Genomic DNA, 21,744 nt, shown 5'->3' with positions numbered 1-21,744 from the left:
CATAATAATTTGGAACAGGGTGTATATACACATAAATATATATGTATATATTCATATACATATATATTTACAATCTGCTGTCCATCACTGCAAGACTTACCCCCCCCCCCTTTGCTGTGCTAGAATGAGGCTCCCATTGAAGCCTATGGAAGCGCGCTCTTGTGCCCTGGTATTACTAAGTGGAACGCAAATATCACTTAAGCAGAAGCAATATTTTGCACTCTACTTATAATATATCCTTTTATCTTTACTCATTAATGTCCTTTTAATTTTTTTAAATTGCTCATGAACTGATTAATACAAAGCCAAAGCCAATAAATTAAAGTATACAAAATACGATTTGAGTTTTTATTTAGAACGGATACCTTGTTGCATCAATGTAAAAAAAGAAAAACTTAAGTTCCCAAAAAACCACAAGCATTATGAAAATTTCTATCAGCCTTATCATACTTAGTAAAAATATTTTTGGGGTGTATTTCAAAACAACGGTCCAAATGTTTGTTTGTTTTTCATAACTTTTTTATTACATGCTTTGTCGATTACTTGTACAAGTTGCTTTTTTTAATTTTTATTTTTTTACATCCTGTCAAAAGTAGGGACATTTGAAGTGCACCCTATTGAAAAGAGACATATATACATATACATATATAAAAGAAAAAATGTACTTACTTTCAAATACGTTATAAGAGAGATACAAAGAATATCTCTTGAAACACAAAGACTGTACAAGGAAAAAAGACGTTTAATTTAGACACTCAAGTAATAATTATCATCATGAATATTGACAACAGAAAGTAACCTGTTGGTTAATGTGTTTGGCCTGGTAAAACAATGGTTAACAGCTGCCACTGCTTATGATTTAAATTAGATTAGTGTGTACACACACACACACATATATATATATATATATATATATATATATATATATATATATATATATATATATATATATATGTGTGTGTACGTGTCTATAAATATTTAATTTTCTGAAGACACTCAGTGGATACCTTTCTACTTAATTACTGGTAGTAAAATAATGAAGGGACTAAGGAACATTAATGTAAAACAAAGCCTATGGCCTCTATTTATCAAGGTCTGGCGGACCTGATCCGACAGTGCGGATCAGGTCTGCCAGACCTCGCTGAATACGGAGAGCAATACGCTCTCCGTATTCAGCATTGCTGTTGGTGCAACGCCGCCCCCTGCAGACTTGCGGCCAATGGGCCGCCAGCAGGGAGGTGTCAATCAACCCGATCGTACTCTATCGGGTTGATTTCCGGCGATTGATGGTCTTTGTGACCGCTGCTTCATAACTGCTGTTTCTGGCGAGCCTGAAGGCTCGCCAGAAACACGGGGCATCAAGCTCCATTCGGAGCTTGATAGATAGGCCCCTCTGTGTCTATTCCTAAATATCCTGATTCAGGAGAGTTTCAATGAACGTAATGTTAGCCTTCAAAATAAGAGACAATTTGTTCTTATGACACAATATATACACATTATGGGCAAGATTACAAGTAGATTGTTATTTCGCACTTTCTCTTACGCGTTAACACCACTAGAAGTGAACTTTTAACACGCAGGGTTTTTTGTGCATATTACAAGTTGAATAAAATGTTTGCACGTGAGTGAAACTCAAAGCGCTAACTTCAAGACTTTAGATAATATGATCACTGCTTCTTAACTTACATTTCCGGCGAGCTGGAAAGTACAGGGGGTAGATAGCAGCATCCGCTGCTTGGTAAATCTACCCCATAGACTTCAATGGAGCATGTTATAAAAAAAAACACTAACACTTATAACTCGTGCGCTAATCCGACACTACATAAGACCAAGTGCGCTCAACCTGAAGTGAGTTACTCATATTTCACATGCCAATGTTCTTCATATAGAAGAAAAGGTGCTTTTTATTTTTAAATAATTATATATATAATTACCATACTTATATCAATATAGGTATAGATATATACAGATATATTTAAAAATACAAAGAACATATTCTACTATGTGGAGAATATTGGAATGTGAAATAATTATAGTAAATATACACTAAAGCACATTTTAAAATATTATAATTGAATAAACATTTTTTATCATGTTTTAAGGTATTTAAGTGGATAGGGCGCCAAAGTGTATATATGCTATATATATGTTTGTATATACATATTTATATACCCATACACATACTTAGACATATATGTATACAATATAGCCCTTTGCATTCAAATACCTTATCATATACCATATATCTTTTTAAAAAAAATGTTTTATACAGGAGTACCTAGTTTTATTGCGCTTCACAAATATTACGATTTGTTTTTTTTTACAAATTGAAGATTTGTGGCAAACCTGCGTCAAGCAAGTCTATTAGCGTAATTTTCCAAACATATAAACACATAAGTACACATGTACACACAGCACTAGCAAAAAGATTATGACTTGCTGAAGGCTCAGATGATGGTTAGCATTTTGTTAGCAATAAAGCATTTTTTAATTAAGGTATGTACATTTTTATTTTAGACCTATTGCTACTGCACAATCAATAGACTACAGTATACTGTGAACATAACTTTTATATACAATGGGAAACCAAAACATTTTTTTGACTTGCTTTATTGCAATTTTCGCTTTATTGTGGTGGTCTTGAACTAAATCCGCAATATCTCAGAGGTATGCCAGTATGAATCATTTTTAACAGTCTATTTTAATGAACCTGCTCATTTTTATAACTCTTAGCCTTTACACAAGGTCTTCAGTCACGCTAACACAATGAATGTAAATTTAGTTTGCATTCAAGTGAACTCATTTACTTTCAACTTGTAATATGTGAGCAAATTAGTGCGGTTGCGATATTGCTTATCGTGACTCGCACAAACAATAGCCCAATGTATCTTACTGCGACATAAGCAAAAGTTTATATTTATCTTCATTTTCTTATCTGTCAAAAATTCTGCTGCTATTTTCTCTGAATAACAATAGATAAGTAAAATGTTCACAATTTTTATTTTAATAGGAATTGCTTGTTATTTAAATAAAATTGATGTAAAAGGTAATTGAAAGATTAAATTATATATATTCTATAATGTGGTCTTCTTATTTTAAAAGAAGATTATACTATTAAAGTATTGCATAAATTTGTAATGTTTTGAGGGACAATAAAATTCAACTTTGATAAATAGTTATGTACTTGAATTTAAAATAAAATGACAACATAGAAAAGTATTAGCAGCATAATTGTAATGAAATCCAAAGTTAAAATAAGTATTTAAAAAAAAGATTATAATGTTTATGTAATACTGATGTAAAAAAATGCAGTGGCTAAATTAAGAGATAAATAAATAAACTGAATTTTTGAATGGGTTTTGAACCCCTTCAAGTTGACTTTTAAATCAGCAAAAAGCCTTATTTTTATAGAAGGCATTAAAGGGACAGGATACCCCAAAATGCTCTTTCATAATTTGGAAAGAACATACAGTTCTAAACAACATTCTAATTTACTTCTTTTATCAAATTTGCTTCTTTCTCTTCATATCCTTTGCTGAAGGAACAACATTACTCTACACGCAGCTAGATGAACATATCTAGTTAGCCAATCACAAGAGACAAATGCATGCAGGCACCAATCAGCAGCTAGCTCCCACTAGTGTAGGATACGTGCATATTCTTTTTCAACAAGGAATAACAAGAGAACGAAGCACATTCCTATCCCTTTAAAGCATTGAGAGCAATGTGTTGACAGCCATGCCATTCTATTGCAGAGGTTGTTCGCAATGCTTCTATTCCTAGATGTTTTTTTCCTGTTGTAAACAGTGTAGGCTGAATAATTTTGTATTCGTAGACTAGTTAAGCACTGAGCACATTACACTCTAGTTTGCCCACTTAGCCCTAATGACAGCAGAATATTAGAGTACACAGTAAATGTTCATATTAAATAAAGAATATAAAGTAATCCCTTTTATAGCTAAAACTTCATAAAATGGCAACCCAGGTGGAATTACATCTCTAAAATATGTATGTTTCCGAACAAAGGTGAGGGCATTGGTCTTCATGAAAAAGGATGTAAATCACAGTCTTGCTAACCAGAAACTTATCTGGTGCATTAAAGAGGCAGTAAACAACTTAAGATTTTTAAGATGTTTAGTTATGAATAATTAAACAATTTTGCAATATATTTTTTATTATTTATTTTGCCTCCCTTTTCATGTAATTTAGCTCTGAGAATTGATAATTTTCTCAGAACTTGAAATTCATCCTGCTGACAAGGCTAACTCTGCTGCAAATCTTTCCACAATTGGCTTTAACAGATAGCTGTAAAACACGGCACTCTACTCTAACAATATAACTGTCGCCAGCCTTGTTCTCTGCATACTCAAGCCCGGATTGGCTCCTTTAAATAAGGCAAATGTGTGGGTAGAGTTTGGCTATTGGAAATGTGTTACTTTGTTTACACATGGCTGATGTGCTATTCTATAGGTAACACAACAGAAATGCCTTGTAATCACAAGGTGTTTACTGTCCCTTTAAAGGGACACAAAACCTAAAGTTATACTTTCATGATTCAGAAAGAGCATACAATTTAAAAAAGGTTTCTATTTACTTCTATCAAATTTACTTCCTCCTCATTGTTTTCTTTGTTGAAGAGATACCTAGGTAGGTAGCGTGAACATGTCTGGAGTACTACATGGCAGGAAAAAATGCTGGCATCTAGCGGTCTTCCAAATGTATAACATTCTTGCAAAACTGCTGCCATACAGACACGTGCATGCTCCCGAGTGTACTTTCCTGCTTTTCAATAAAGAGTACTAAGAGAGCGTTGTTAAACACATGCAGCCAATAAAAATCCACATCTTGATCAGCACTGGCTCACTAACAAGGCTGCTGCAGGACTTTGTGTGTTTAACCCTTTGTGGGAGGTAAGAAGAAACAGTTGGAGCATTTTATATTTGCACTAATGCTTGATCCCAAATACATTAAGGAATTTCATTTTTACATCAGCATTTCCCTTTAAATCCTGAAGTTCTATACATATGCTAAGTAATTTAACAAAGAGTCCATAAAACTAATACTAAAGAAGCAAAATATAATGAAATCTCCATGTTATATTGATTGGCTTCTAGTACAAGTCTCACTTTACTTTGAAGTATGTGTGCAAAGTTGTCTCATAACATTGCAAAGCCATTATCAGCCATTTGTTCCTTAAAGGGAAATGAAACCATTTTTTTATTTCGGGATTCAGATACAGCAGGTGATTTTAAACTACTTTCCAATTAACTTCTATTATCTTTATGTTGTTCTCTTCGTATCATTTGTTGAAAAGGATACCAAGGTAGGCTCAGAAACTGCTGATTGGTGGCTTCAAATATATGCCTCATGATATTGGCTCACCCAATGTGTTAATTAGCTCCCAGTAGTGCATTGCTGCTTCTTCAACAAAGGATACCAAGAAAATGAAGCATATTAGATAATAGAAGTGAAATGGAAACGTATTTAAAATTGTATTCTCTTTCTGAATCATGAAAGAAAAAAAAATGGGTTTTATGTCCCTTTAATTATATAACATTGGAGACGATGGGGGCAGAAAGAAACACCTTGCGAATAATCCCTTACAGACATTTAGTATAAAGATAAATTAAAATGTAAATTAAACAACGAAAAAAACATTGGTTTATCTTAGTAACAATAAGCAGTAGGTTAAATGAAAAGTCATAGAAATGTTTTTTTTTTTGTTCAATAAGAATGGAAACAACATTTGTATATAATGATGTCACATGCAAACAGTAGAAAATAACAGAATGTTTGCAAGTAAAATTATTACGGATAATTCCAACTTATAAATAAAAACCATCGCTCATTATGTTACTAAGGCAGTGAGTCTTTCATTATGATTGAAAACTACATATTAAGAAAATAAATGAAATGACATCTAAAATAGCTATATTTGCTTTTCTTTCTTGATAAGGTTCTTAACTGTGTCTCTGTTTGAAAAAGTGCATTAACAGCAATAACGTTTAATATACTGAGAAATAAAAAATTATAGTGTTCTCAAATTTAAATTAAAAGCTCACATAACCTTCACAATGGTTATGTTTGGTAGATGATTAATTTGTTTATCTTACCTACTTCTAAAATATTTATGATGCAATCACTGAATTAAGGGGCACCAAAAATGTTATTGACAAGTCTAATAGACCAGGCTTATATGGCAGTGTAATACAATGATCAGCAATTTAAAGGGACAGTCAAGCCAAATACAGCATGCAATTTTAAACAACTTTCCAATTTACTTTTATCACCAATTTTGCTTTGTTCTCTTGGTATTCTTAGTTGAAAACTAAACCTTAGGTAGACTCATTTGCTAATTTCTTAGACCTTGAAGGTCGCCTCTAATCTAAATGCATTGTGACAGTTTTTCACAACTAGATGGCATTAGTACATATGTATCATATAGATAACATTGAGCTAATGCACTTGAAGTTACCAAGGAGTCAGCACTGATTGGCTAAAATGCAAGTCTGTCAAAAGAACTGAAATAAGGGGGCAGTTTGCAGAGGCTTAGATACAAGGTAATTAAAGGGGTAAAATGTGTAGTATTATAACTCTGTTGGTTATGCAAAACTGGGGAATAGGTAATAAAGGGATTATCTATCTTTTTATACAACAAAAATTCTGGTTTTGACTGTCCCTTTAAAGACTGCAATCTATGATATCTTGAAATCATAGACTGCTTAGGAACCACTGCAATTAATTTTAAAAAGGCTAGTGTGCCTAGTTACTAGAAATGAGAAGAAAATGTTTGTTTGAACAGAAAACAGAAAAACCAATACATTTAAGGGGGTTCATTTCTTTCTCAGGAAAATTTTGTTTTTCTTCTTTCTTTTTAAAAATATCATTAATTTTGCCTTTTATTTATTTGCCACTATGTTTTTCTACTGCAGTCAAAAGAGAAGAGCAAAATACAGATTTAAAAAAGAAAAAATACTTTTGCCTCCAAATTAGGTTGAGATGAACAAATTCTGGCTAAATAGTCCATGCAACTTGCAAATGTGACAAATGTGTCCTGAGTTAAAACCTTATCTATTTTACTTACCAGGCCAAGAAATGATAAAAAAAAGAAAACCTTTTTACACCTTCTGTCTTCAGGGACGACAAAAGAATTTAGGTCTTGCTGCAAAGTTCCACAGTACTATTGATACAGATTTTTTATTTCTCTCTACAAAAACAATATAAAATAAAATGGCACCTTCAAAAAACAAAAAAATAAAATGAATGTGAGTCAAAACAAAAGGCATTAGCAGTGAGAGCCTTTTTTTTAGCTTAAAAAGTTTAAGAAACCTAATAAGAATTGCATTGATGTTAAGAAATTTCTAAAAGATTCTAATTTATGTCCCTTAAATAAGTTAAACATACTTTCTTTCCTATTGGCTCACAACAGATTAACAAAACAACCAAAATTAAAAGTAGAAAAAAAAATGTTATTCCACTGGTCTACAACCTAAAGGGAATGAATAGATTAACAAAAATAAACCAAAAGGTAAACTAGTCTTTAGAGTTTGATGCCTCTTCAAAGCACAAACATTTCGATGCAAAGATCTTCATAAAGTTTTTTTTTTCTCGTCTTCAAAGGTCAACACTGTAGTAAGTCAAGATTTAAGGAGAAAACTTCCGAAGAAGGGTAGTTCTGAGAGGAGAAAACTTTGCATCCTGATAGGCTTCTCAATCCTCTATGACAATGGGTTCATCGTTTACTGGTTGTCGGATGAGCTGTCCCATCTGAGCTTGTCGAATGATAATGTGTCTGTAAGGACGACGTGCGGCTCTTTTGGTCTCAGAGGATGACAACAGCTTGCGGACTTTTCTGTGCAACAAAAAAGCAAGCAATAAGAAAAATAATGGTACTGACAAAGATAAGTGTATACATATAAAGGTTAAATAAAATATATATATATACTTTGGTAGGAAACAACTTACATGACAAGTGCTTAAAAACACTTGTATAACTGTCATGATGCAAAAATGAAGAATAAATATTTGCTTTAAAGTTTTACCTTTAACATTTGTAGGAAAAGAAAAGGAGCAATATAAACCCTTTTCACCTGTGTTTTTATTACTTTGCAAACACAGAGTCTTGATCCACTCTAACAAGGAATTTGACCATACATTCTTCTTTTGTATCTCAGCAACTTATTATAAGTAATAATAGAAGCCCTTTCTCAGCCTGTGGTACATGTATCCCTGGGGGTACCTGGTGCATTGACAAAGGTTATTCCTGCACTTGCCCTTTTTTTCCTTTTTGCCCTTATAGAGCTCAAGTGCCATTAATGTATCACAGAAATCAGTGTTTGCCTTTTCTAACCTCATGCTCCCTAACAGGCCACATTCTAATTACCTGCCGGGGCTGATCAGCAGCTCACTCACTGTGAATGACTCACCTGTACTCAGGTAGGGAAATCCTTAAAAACTGGCAGGTAAGTGACATTAGAGGACTTGATTTGAGAAACACTAATATAAAGTGTGTCACAGGGAAAATGCCAGGTAAAAGTATAGAACACTGTGAAAAAGTGTCATAGAAATGGCAGATAAAGGGCCGCAGTGAAATATTACAAGGAAAATATGATGAAAAGTGCCAGGTAAGGATTTCTATCTATGGAAGCAGAACACAAGCGTGACCCAGATTCAAGGTAGTAGAAAAATGTATTGAGCAATCCTCATTCGCATTCATATGCACTTACTAGAAATAGATAAAAACAAGCATATCAGTGTATTCCCGGCTTGGCTTTGGTACCGTGACCATCTGAGATCCAGTAGAATTCTCTATTTAAAATAATCTTCAACGCAGAACAATAGCCAAAACAAGGCTAGAGAAAGTAAAATGTCCAACTGAAAGTGCAAAAACACCTCTGACTCGAGGTCTGCTGACTGAGCATACTTTATCAAGACTTTTTGTGAGAGTGTATTTCTATACCTAAGTATGCCACAATGAAATGAGTCTGATAAGCTGCACACATTTTGAAAACGTAAGGTTGTGTAAAGCTATTAGCTATATTCTCGTTGGATTGCTGCTCTGTACAAGCCAATTTGTATTGTTATAATAGCTCAAGTACGGGAGCCATGTTTGTTGACTCTCATGATGCTGCTATTTGTTATCTACCATCATTTCACTATCAGAATTAAAAAGCTATTTTCGTAGCTGTTTAGCTGTTTTCATACAACATGTAATTATGCAATGTATTTACCCATAACATTACACGTTTGACACTTTAGGGGTTACAATCAAGCACAGAAAGGGAATTTGCTTACAAGTACTACTATCTTGATGGGTGTATTAAAAGCATATCAAATGCACACATTTTACACAGGTTGTACCTTGTTTCCTCAGTAGCCATATAAAAAACATCATCGGGAGCATCAATCCAGTTCATCCGTCTCCTCTTCACCGGAGGCATGCACCCACCTCGGATTAACCTGACTTTTGCAGGGTAAGATTTCCCATTGAGCAGTAAGTTTCGGTTTGGTCCCTAGGAAAGAAAAATGGAGACAGATTTCTCAAAAATGTCTCTAGAGATAATGTATTTATTACTATTTCTATTACTAGTTGAAATAATAAAATAATTTGAATTTTGTTTTGAATTTCAACATCTTAAATGACTAAGTATTAATAAATTGTAACCTGTTTAAATAATTATAGTTCAGATGATAGATATTTGTGAGAAAATTAAAACATACATGTGATATACAAATTATATTCCACTTCAAAAAGAGCTATACGAAAGTATAATACTGAAAACTTCTGTGAACCTATATTAAAATGCGTATGCAATAAAGCTGTATTCTCTACTCATAGGGCAACAAAAAGTTTGGAGAATGTGTACTCAATTGCCTATGATTAGCTGCATCAGCACAAAACTCCTTGGAGAAAAAATTGCCAAGAGAGAGCGCGCACAGAACTCTGCCTATTAAGTTATACTGAAAATATGCAAAAAAAAATTCAAAGAGAGAAACTTTAAGCAATTTGGGCACTTCATGTTGTAGACAGACAAAAAAGTAACAATTAGTAATAAAGAGCAACAGCGTGTTGGACTGAAAACTGGCCTTTTTCAAAGCAAAAAAAAATAAAAATCTTGAACAAACTGTGTGTCATTTTCTATTTGCAGTACTAACTTCACCCATCTAATCCTGCTCACATCAGTTATGAAATGTAAAAAATACTATAGACAACTTTCAATGATCTTACAGAAACTTTTCTTAACAAATACAACTTAATTAATGAAGGCTATGATATGGGTGCAAAAGACTAACAACAGAATAACTTTTTTTTGATAGTACAGACTCAATCCTCAAAAATTGCAAACTTTTACCTATTGCCAAAAATCCATAAGAATGTAAAGAGATTGCCTGGTATTTTGGGGCTGGACTGACATTTTTAGACTTGATCAGACTGATATACTTTAGGAAAGTTCTCTTCTGTTAAAAGCAAAATTAGACTAAAAGATACTGCTCCCAGGTGGTAACATACCATAGAATAAGCTATTGATCTGTTGTTTATTCCTGGTTGAGCACTTCTCACTGTATTTGTATTATGACCCCATGGAAAGTCTTCCTAAGGGTGATGGGGAAAACCAGATGTTGACTCCCTGAATAATGTGCTTAGGAGATATGGATGCACCTCAATGATGAAGCCCACAGAAGGCCTAAATGATCATCTGTGTTTGTCATGTTACTCATTCAGAGAAGGACTGTCTGGTATGTCAGGGCTGGACCGACCTTTAAGGCAGATCAGACTGATATATATACTTTAGGGAAGCTCTCCTCTGTGAAAAGCACAATTGGGCTAAATGAGGACGCTCCCGGGTGATAACTCGTCATAGAACAAGCTACTGAGCTGCTATTCATTACTGAATGAGTACTTCTCATTCTGTGTATTATCATTCAATATTAACAGATTTATATTGTAAAATGACTGCAAAGAATAACAAATTGTATGCTACAAGTGCAGATTGTCCAATGATAGTCGGTGAGTAAGACTCAGAAGAAATTGTACTATAATTGAATCTTTTAAAGTAGCAGCAGAATAACTCAAGTCTAGACTGTTGACTTAGTGATATATTTTCAAAAATTCATAAAGCCTGAAATTATCAGAGGGAAGAGTTGTTGCAATTAAAAAAAACAAAGAAATGAGAATGTAATGTGGTTTATCTCAACCTATATTATAAACACTGGCATATTCTGCTAACAGATGAGAACTTGAACCCACTTCTGCCAAGACATCACAAATTTACTGATAGACGGAAGCAAACTTAAAAGATCTATTAGTTTGTAGTCATTTTAAAAGAAATTTAATGAAATCACAACTTTTGGAGGATAACTAGATTGTGGAAATTGTAAGGTCTGCCAACATATGAAAAAGCAAAATTGAGGATAGATTCAGAAAAATGTGGAACTATATAAACTATAAAAGTAAAAATGTAATTTGCAACAGCTGTGACTCCCAGTGTGTTAGATAGTAGAAGATGGAATATGATACAGCTGGTGATTTTGATGTACTAAAATGTAGACATGTACTGATCCTTATGCTTGTGTTGGCATGATTTGAGGTAATACTTGTGTGAAGGATGTCAGATTATTAGATAAGTGGAGTTAGTATGTTATATAGCAGACAGCACACAGTAAGCTCAAGAATTTAAAAGGTATTGGACCGAAAAGTTTTATTTTTATTTTTTTGTCTGTCTACTTCAACCCCCTAGCTGATGCCAAGGTTCCAGTAATACCAGGGGGTGTTTAGGAAGACAAACATATCAGATGGCTATTACCTGCGTTTTAGGGGAACTTTTTAGCTTCACACAAAATTTAAAGCAATCTAAAGATATGTTTTGCCTGAATAAAAAGTAAAGGCTATTTAAATTGTTGATTTTTTTTTTTAACTCCCTGCAAACCATCACTTGTTGAAAATTGCCTCTGCTTTACTAATGGAGAGAGGCATTACTATACAAGCGTGATAACAAGGGCAAACTGTCTGAGGGCCTGGGTTGTTGGGGGGGGGGGGGGTGGCAGAGCAGGCTGTTCAATTTGTTGATGAGGAATAGAAACTCAAGGTTACATTTCACATCATTGTCTCATAGTGACTATTCAAACATGGTTGCTGTGAGATTTCAATATAGCTGCACTGATATTGCTCACATGTGCACAGGAGATCTTTACTAGTTTTGGGCATCTTTGAATAGCCAGGTTTGGTGAAGCAGACCCTTTTTTGACCAGGGGCCCTAAGGTTTGTTTTTCCTTCCCTAGTGACACAAACACTTTGGTTTATTTAGGACAGGAATCTGATTAAAAACAAACAAAAAAATAACATAGCACAAAACTTATACTTTCAAATGGTCTTCTTTAGATTAACAAAGAAGTTGACTAAAATGTCCCTTTATGTCAAAACAGGTTGCTAGTGCACCCCCCCCCCACCCAATTTCATGTGTTAAAATGTAGCACTAGGGGCGCCTGTAGTTTTGTCTTGTAAAAATGTTTTAAAATGTATTTGTTTTGGTTATATAAAGCCACTTTAAAGCTGAATCGCTAAACAAGCAAATTATAATGAACAGATAAAGTTGAGGACAAACCTCAATTAATGTATAAAAAATATAAAAAAATTACAAGAAAGCAAACCAATAAAATGTGTTAAATAAAAAACATTGGCCACCCAAAAGGAGACATATACATTAATTTGACCCTGCAAAATTCTCAAGCAGGTAATGTAGGAGTCTGAAAGATCTTGGAATATATAAAATATTCACAGTATCACTTTTCTTCTTAAAATATGTCAATGGTTATTCCTCAAAAGAAACAAAAGCAGCAAAAAATTGGTATGTAAATCATTAGTTATGGAAACTTCCTAAATAATGGTATTATTAACCCAAATCTTAGTATAAAAGCATGTATCAAATATATGAGTGGTCTCTGGATCTCTTAAATATTCAACAAGTGGCTTTGGTCTGTATAACACTCAATTTATTAAAACAATAAAATATTAAAATATATATGTATTAGGCAGTACAAAGTCACAAAGGTCAAAAAGGACCAAGTACAAAGAATCCCGGCTAGATAATGTATACAGCACCAGTATATAAACCTACTATCTGCACAGAGGTGTTACAACTATTACAAGTGAAAGTTCACGCTCCTTATCTGGCATCTGCCTTGTCAATCTAACACATTTTTCTGACTATTTCAGCTTTTTCAAATATCCTTGAACGTTGACTTTGGTCTCTGTAACAGTTAATTTATTAAAACAGTTAAATATTAAAATATTTAGAAATTAGGAAGTGAAAAAATAACAAAGGCATAAACGACCAATTGCAAAAAATTCCTATATCTTTTAACATTAATATTTCATTGTTTTATTAATTCAAGTGTTATACAGACCAAAGCTGCTTGTTGCATATTTACAAGATCTGGAAGCCACTGGTGGATTTGATCCATGCTATTATACTTGGGGTACAGCTTGTAAAGTGTAAGTACAATACCATTATATAGGAATCATTTCTAAGTGCTGCTGTACTTCACTACATGTTGCTGCTTTTTTCTTTGAGAGTATCAGTTGACATTTTAAGAAGAAAAGTGACATTATGAACAATTTATATACAAAAAATCCTTCAGACTCCCACATTACCTGCATTAGATTTTTGCAAGGTTAAATGGCATATATAATCATTTTGATTAACCAGTTTATTGGATTGATGACAATAATATTTGTATTTAGTGTCTCCAATAATGAAAGTGCTCATTATATGGGAAACTAAATATTTATTTATCATACTAATAAAAATGCATATATTTTAGTGATATTTTAGATGTGGTATGCCTTTAAAAAGATAATCTGACACAGAGAGAAATCATCATTAATACGCTCTTTTGAAAATTCAGATGTGACAAGCATCATTCAGAGCCACTGCGGAAAATGTTAGTTTCCAAGGCAACCCAGACATTTTTATGGTATTTTTTAAACAATGCATTCACTTCACGTTCCAATCTGCATCAGAACAGCTACATATTTATTTAAAAAAAAAGGCTTAGCAAACAAAGGTTTGAATGAATAGGTCATTTTAATCAGAATTATTTTAACTCTTTTGTAGCAACTGTACATACTCTGTCTGGGTCCTGTAAAATTATTACCATAAACATTGTAATTTGCACAATAGCAATTTCTTAATGCAGCATTATCTTGTGCTATTGCATTATATTCTTCTCAGACCCTTATTTTTTTAAAATCTGTTTACTTTTATTGTTGCCAGGGTAACCTTTTATTTGTATTCCATATACATGAATAGCTGCAATTATTATGACCATTCCAAAACCTCATGCTATAATTACAAGGTGCCAGATCTTTGTTCTGAAACTATTTCATGTCATTACACATTTTTTCAAAGGAAAGCTACTGAAGTAAAGATGTTTTTTTCTTTGTGTTGAAAACCATTTTAACTTTAGTGCATAGATAATTAAGAGTTGCTGCTGGAGGGTTATGTTATACTAATTTAAGCTAGAATTCAGCTGTTGCTAATACAATAAGGGAATGATCCTAAAGCAAAGCGTGTCAATAAACCTCAATGTGCTACTGAGCAGTCAACCCATTCAGAAGAATTGTCAGCAATCTTATTCTTAAATAATTTATGTGGAAAATGTTGACTTCTGGCTAAAATTATTTCCATCTCAGTTAGGAATCTAAGTGCAATAAAAAAAATATGTAATTACTTACAAACATGTCAAAATTAAAATTTCATGAGGCAAACGTAGTACATTAACAATTAGATCTAGGAGATAATAGAGTGCATTTTAAGAATAATTTCTTCATTATAGTTATAGTAAATAGCATTTTGTTATCATTTATTCAGCATTCCCCACTAACATTATATTTTATTATAAATCAGGGTTTCAGTTTATAAAAAGTTGCATGTTTGACACCAGACTCCCCCATAGAATGCGGAAGAATGTAGCACTCCAAGACAGACTGGTGCATAAGATTCAGGACACCAGCCACAGTCAATCAAGAGTGATTGCTTTTTGAATGTTCCATTTGATGAGAAAAAAATAGAATGTATGAATGTTGCTGCACGGATCATTTTTTTGTTGATCAATCTCATATCCCTGATTTATAATCTACATTTATAAAAGAAATAAACTTTAACTACAGCTTTTCGAACTATATATAGCACTGCAATGATTACATTTAGCACTGAAGGGTTTAAAGCTAAATCAATTAACAGGTTTTATAATTATTTTTTTTTCTTGGTTTGCACTTTAAAAAAAAACATTCTCTTACCATTTGTCTGGTTTGTCCGTGGTTAGGAATACCTAACAAACATGAAAGAGAATAGATCTGGTAAGACACCATTCTTTCGTACCAAGACAAAAATAAAAATATTGCATGAGAAAAAAAAAAATCCATAACTCCTGCCTATTTCAACAAATTTATTAAAAGTTATGCCTGAAAAACAGAAGCAGGATAAATAATATTTCACTGCACAGTTAACTACTTAAATTTATTTTTAATTTGTGAAATTGGAAGATTTCTTAATTTGACATTCATTATAAATTAAAATTGTGCATTATTCAAAACGTCAAGCTTCTGTATTATGCTAAGAGAGACAGTTTCATACAATGTGTAGTGAAGAACTGGTAGTGCAGATGTTTTTGTTATCACAATGATGGAAATTACACTAACACAATAATTTATTATAAATCAGGGTCTGAGTATAAAGGAAAAATAAATCAGAAATAAAAAAAAAATGGACCCAAAAATTAAAATGTAAACAGGAGCTTCCCTTGAAATTTGTGTGAATAGATGGAACATTCCAAAGAGCTGTTCTGATTGCAGGGAGGCTGGGTTATTGCATCAATGAAAACAGGCCCAGCTAATCAAACATTCCATTTCTTAAAATTCTAGTCACTTAACTCTTGCACCAAAAGCTAAATTTCTCAGCATTACAGATGGAACATTGTAATTGGCCAGTGTCAAACCCCTGATTTATAATAGACATAAAAAATATTCAATTTAACTGCAATATACAAAACAAATATGCACATAACATGAAAAATACAAAAGCCAGCCAAGTGCGTTTACATTGAAATGCCTTGTAGACAAACCTGTACATAACCGATACAAGTGTGCTTTGTTTACAGAGCACCAAGACATATAACTAAAATATGTATATTATTATTAGTGTAAATCTGCTCAGTCTATATGCCATCTCTGGAACGTGCTGTTTTTTTTGTAATGTCACCCTATGCACTCTGTATTAGACATGTACAACAAATTCTGTCTGAAATGTGTTCATTAATTAAACATATTTCATTAATTTACTAAAGAAAGCAACTAATACAAAATTGGTTAATTCATTAAGATTCTCCATTTGATAGGAGAACCTAAATAAATTAAAAGAACACATTTTTTATTAGTTCATTAGTTTGTTTAGTTCATTAATTTAGGACAAGTTCAAATGTATGTAATGCATCCTTCTCAGGGGCTGTCTGGTACTGGTCTTCATACAACTACTTCCCCAAATAGAAAAGAAAAATGGAGTTGGGGAGTTTACAGCCAAAACAGAAGCTTTAATATTACAATAAGTGGTTTTAAATCCAATTGCTGACCCATGTCTGGAAAACAGCTGCTATTTTGTAACAATAATATATAGCGCTATAATCACTAATGTAATCGTTTTCTCCATTAAGAGAAACATTTCTGGTTCTGCCATTACTTTATTAAATCCGGTCACAAGAGTTTACAATAGTGTTAGAAGTAATTGGATAGCCTTCTCAGAATAATAATGGGCTTTTGTGCATATAACACAAATGTAAGCATAGTGTGTAAATATATGAAGCACATGCATTTTGTTTAGACAAATACATTTACATATAAAACACTATACATTTGTATGATGAGAGCAAATTAATGCAGAAAGAAAAAAATACAGGCTAAGCAAGGGCAGGAGAAAAAATACACATATAGCAAGTTATATTTTATCTGTTGCTTTTGCCATCTAGTACATTTATTAATTAACCACCGCCACATGACTATATAGGGATTACACTGATTCTTGCCTTTACAATGTCTATACATTCTTAGTATACTGGTCTTGTGTTATAGTTATATAGATTCACCAAAAAAATCACCTGCTTATATCATATGATGTTGATTTGCTAAGATTTAGAAAGTGTATATGTGCTTACAAGTTGGGAAAACATAAAGTTAAATTCTTCATAAATTGTTTAAGTATAATAATGAGAAAATCATATTTATTATTTTATCTGCTTTTTCAATGTCTGTAAACTGTTTTTCCCCCCCAATTTCTGTACCAAATCATTAGCAAATGGTATCTGAAATGGAGGCTGTTTTCTCACAAATAAAGTTCCTCGAATTCCAAGTGAATTGAGAGGAGTGACAAAAATTAAATCAACCCAAAAAAGACTGATACCGTTTGAGATTGAAACCCCCCCATCAATATATCACATATAATCTGATTTTTTTTTAATCTTTTCACATTGCAAAATGTAATAGAGTTAAAAACCTACATTATATTCTACCTTTTATAAATTATATGTAGTTAATAAACTTTGGTCTTTATAGATTATTTAGAAATATATTAGCAATAAATTTGTATTTTTAAAGGGACACTGAACCCAAATTTTTTCTTTTGTGATTCAGATAGAGCATGAAATTTTAAGCAACTTTCTAATTTACTCCTATTATCACATTTTATTCATTCTCTTGCTATCTTTATTTGAAATGCAAGAATGTAAGTTTATATGCTGGCCCATTTTTGGTGAACAACCTGGGTTGTCCTTGCTGATTGGTGGATACATTCATCCACCAATAAAAAAGTGCTGTCCGGAGTTCTGAATAAAAAAAAAGCTTAGATGCCTTCGTTTTCAAATAAAGATAGCAAGAGAACGAAGAAAAATTGATAATAGGAGTAAATTAGAAAGTTGCTTAAAATTGTGTGCTCTATCTGAATCACAAAAGAAAAAATTGGGTTCAGTGTCCCTTTAACACTGATACTTTTATGTATTTACACAATTATAATTGTTGAGGAAGAAACCATTTCATCATTGAGTTACTTTCTAAACCCTTGGCATGCACTTATACCTGTGTCTGTTTACAGTATTAGAGTTTTGAGTGCATTTTTCCCCAACATCATTAGCCATCTGACATAATGCTCACAAGACTATTAGTAGAATTATATGAGAGCTTAAAGTCACATTGGCATGTGAAGAGGCATAAGACACAGTATGAATAATAACGCTCATTCCATTCAGTTTAAATAAGAATGTGCAATATACCAAAGACATAAGCATAAAATTATACATACTAAGCAAATGGAAACTAAATTTACTAAAGGCATAAATGAAAAGACATGAATGCCTATTTTTTCAGTAATTAAAAGTTTTTTATTAATATATTCAGTGTTACAAAGAGACTGAAATGATAAACATATCTGTTGCTAACAATAAACTTTGTTATATGTTTCAAATTATACAAACAGGTCGAGATTCCATAAGTAGATAATAACCTTGTATTACTTATATTGATGCCAACATGGAATCCAAATGATAGTAAGTAGATTTCACCTGCAAATTTTTAATTGTTGGATGAAATTACTTGAACTGATTGCAACACCAAAATCAAACCATGTAAAGTAATATGGTGAGTAAAGGGAAGGGGAGATGGGCGCAAAAAGTGATATTGACTGTAGGGATGTGAATATGCTGAGGGAGAGTATGATTTAAAGGGTCGTTAAAGCAGACTAGAAGAGGGGCATTAAAGGGACAGTATACACTCATTTTCGTATAACTGCATGTAACAGACACTGTTTAAAAACTTACTTAGAAGCTTTCAACCTAGCTCTGTTGAAAAGGTAGTTGGAAAGCCCACTGCAAGTGGCAAACAAGACACTCCCCCCTCCCCCTTCTTTTGCATATGAAAAGACCCTTTACACAAACAGGAGCAAGCTGGAGTAGGTAGCTGACGGTATTCTCATAAAACTTTGGGGCTTGGTTAGGAGTCTGAAAATCAGAGCAATGTTATTTAAAAATAAGCAAAGCTATACATTTTTTTGAATAAAAAACCCCACTTTATGGGCTATATAAATAGATCATCTACAAAACATTTATGCAAAGAAAAAATGAGTGTATAATGTCCCTTTAAGTAGGAAGGGGTTGTTAAGTAGGGGTTAGGTGCCTCCTCTATTTTGTCAGGTAACTAACCTTTTTTTAATGATAGTTAATCACATATAGGTGAAACAAAAAAGTTCATTTTCTTCACTAATGCAACCTAAAAGGTGAAACTAATATATCAGATAGACTCATTACATGCAAAGCAAGATAGTTCAAGCTGTGATTTGTCATAATTGCAACTCATTAATACCCCAAATCCACAATCTCAGAAAATTTGAATATTGTGAAAAGGTGCAATATTCTAGGCTCAAAGTGTCCCACTCTAATCAGCTAATTAAGCCATAACACCTGCAAAGTGTTCCTGAGCCTTTAAATTGTCTCTCAGTCTGGTTCAGTAGGAATCACAATCATGGGAAAGACTGCTGACTTGACAGTTGTGCAGAAAACCATCATTGACACCCTCCATAAAGAGGGAAAGCCTCAAAAGGTAATTGCAAAAGAAGTTGGATGTTCCCAAAGTGCTGTATTAAAGCACATTAATAGAAAGTTATGTGGAAGGGAAAAGTGTGGAAGAAAAAGGTGCACAAGCAGCAGGGATGACCGCAGCCTGGAGAGGATTGTCAGGAAAAGGCCATTCAAAAGTGTTTGGGACTTTCACAAGGAGTGGACTGAGGCTGGAGTTAGTGCATCAAGAGCCACCACACACAGACGGATCCTGGACATGGGCTTCAAATGTCATATTCCTCTTGTCAAGTCACTCCTGAACAACAAACAACGTCTTACCTGGGCTAAAGAAAAACAGACCTGGTCTGTTGCTCAGTGGTACAAAGTCCTCTTTTCTGATGAGAGCAAATTTTGCATCTTATTTGGAAACCAAGGACCCAGAGTATGGAGGAAGAGTGGAGAGGCACACACTGCAAGATGCTTGAAGTCCAGTGTGAAGTTTCCAGTCTGTATTGATTTGGGGAGCCATGTCATCTGCTGGTGTTGGTCCACTGTGCTTCATAAAGTCCAGGGTCAATGCAGCGAGGAGATTTTAGAGCACTTCATGCTTCCTTCCGCAGACAAACTCTATGGGGATGCTGACTTCATTTTTCAGCAGGACTTGGCACCTGCCCACACTGCCAAAAGCCCCAAAACCTGGTTCAATGACCGTGGGATTTCTGTGCTTGATTGGCCAGCAAACTCGCCTGACCTGAACCCCATAGAGAATATATGGGGCATTGCCAAGAGAAAGATGAGAGACATGAGACTGAACAATGCAGAAGAGCTGAAGGCCGCTATTGAAGCATCCTGGTCTTCCATAACACCTCAGCAGTGCCACAAGCTGATAGCTTCCATGCCACACCACATTGAGGCAGTAATTGCTTCAAAAGGGGCCCAAACCAAGTACTGAGTACATACAGTATGCATGCTTATACTTTCAGAGGTCCGATATTGTTCTATGTACAATCCTTGTTTTATTGATTGCATGTAATATTCTAATTTTCTAAGATTGTGGATTTGGGGTTTTCATGAGCTGTAAGCTATAATCATCACAATTATGACAAATCACGGCTTGAACTATCTTGCTTTGCATGTAATGAGTCTATCTCATACATTAGTTTCCCCTTTTAGGTTGCATTAGTGAAATAAATGAACTTTTGCACGATATTCTAATTTTTCGAGTTTCACCTGTATATTGCTGGTAGATTTTTATAATCAAGTTAATTTGTTAATCAAAGAAAAACTATGTTACAAGTGTTAAATGCACTGTATTAAACACAATGAAATGTCAAAATTATCCTTTGGTGAATAGCATACCTAGGTAGGTTTAGGAACCTTAATGTGCCTTGAACACTATACAACAGCAATGTTTGCAACAACATTAGTAAATTGAACCTTTTTAATGGTATGCTCTATGTAAATCATGACATTTTAAGTATGATTTGATGCCCCTTTAAATGCATGATAAACCTTACAGTGTAAGCCAGTTCAAACATTTTGCAAAATGGCATTATTTTACCTGGACATGACTTAGCTCTTAAACTGCACACTACACACCACTATCATGGGATATATCTATATAGTTCTCTCTCTCTCTCTCTCTCTCTCTCTCTCTCTCTCTCTCTCTATATATATATATATATATATATATATATATATATATATATATATATATATATATATATATATATATATATATATATACACACAGTATATATATATAAAAACATCTAAAATCAGCACGGCAAGTATAATCTACTAGAGAGTAGTAACAAAAGTAATGCTCCCTAAGCTAGAGATTCATTACTAAAGGTGCACGGTAGTGATAATTATAAGATACCACCTGAATTGGATGGAATTGTTTCACCTGAATTTCTGCAGCTTCGGCAGTATGAATGGATGGTTAATCCTGTACTAGTCGAATATATTTATTTGCCACTGATTGCAACAATATCGATAAATTTGAATCTTTAGGATTATAAATACAGCAGTTCTGTGCTCTTATTGGGATCATCAACTGACGTTATTTACGAACTTTTAACAACTTGCCTTTTGGTGGGACAATTTGTGGTCCTCTAGCTCTATATTGTATTAGGAACTTGATACAGT

General features: G+C 33.4%; 1 protein-coding gene across 3 annotated transcripts in view; it reads right to left on the bottom strand.

Moving 5' to 3' along the window:
* Positions 1 to 4,156: 4,156 nt before the first annotated feature.
* MTA1 (metastasis associated 1) overlaps positions 4,157 to 21,744 on the bottom strand; it is a 732,036-nt gene continuing 714,448 nt past the window's right edge. For 2 of the 3 annotated variants that reach the window (XM_053697863.1, XM_053697862.1), the window contains 3 exons: positions 15,299 to 15,330; positions 9,361 to 9,512; positions 4,157 to 7,852 (listed from right to left, as the gene is read on the bottom strand). In XM_053697863.1, coding sequence (XP_053553838.1) covers positions 7,711 to 7,852; positions 9,361 to 9,512; positions 15,299 to 15,330 — 326 coding nt within the window. In that variant the 3' untranslated portion in view covers positions 4,157 to 7,710. The remainder of the gene's footprint in view (positions 7,853 to 9,360; positions 9,513 to 15,298; positions 15,331 to 21,744) is intronic. The other variant, XM_053697866.1, reaches the window with a different exon arrangement.

Source organism: Bombina bombina, chromosome 1, assembly GCF_027579735.1.
Source record: "Bombina bombina isolate aBomBom1 chromosome 1, aBomBom1.pri, whole genome shotgun sequence".
NCBI lineage: Eukaryota > Metazoa > Chordata > Amphibia > Anura > Bombinatoridae > Bombina > Bombina bombina.
This window is presented reverse-complemented; position numbering and strand designations above follow the sequence as displayed.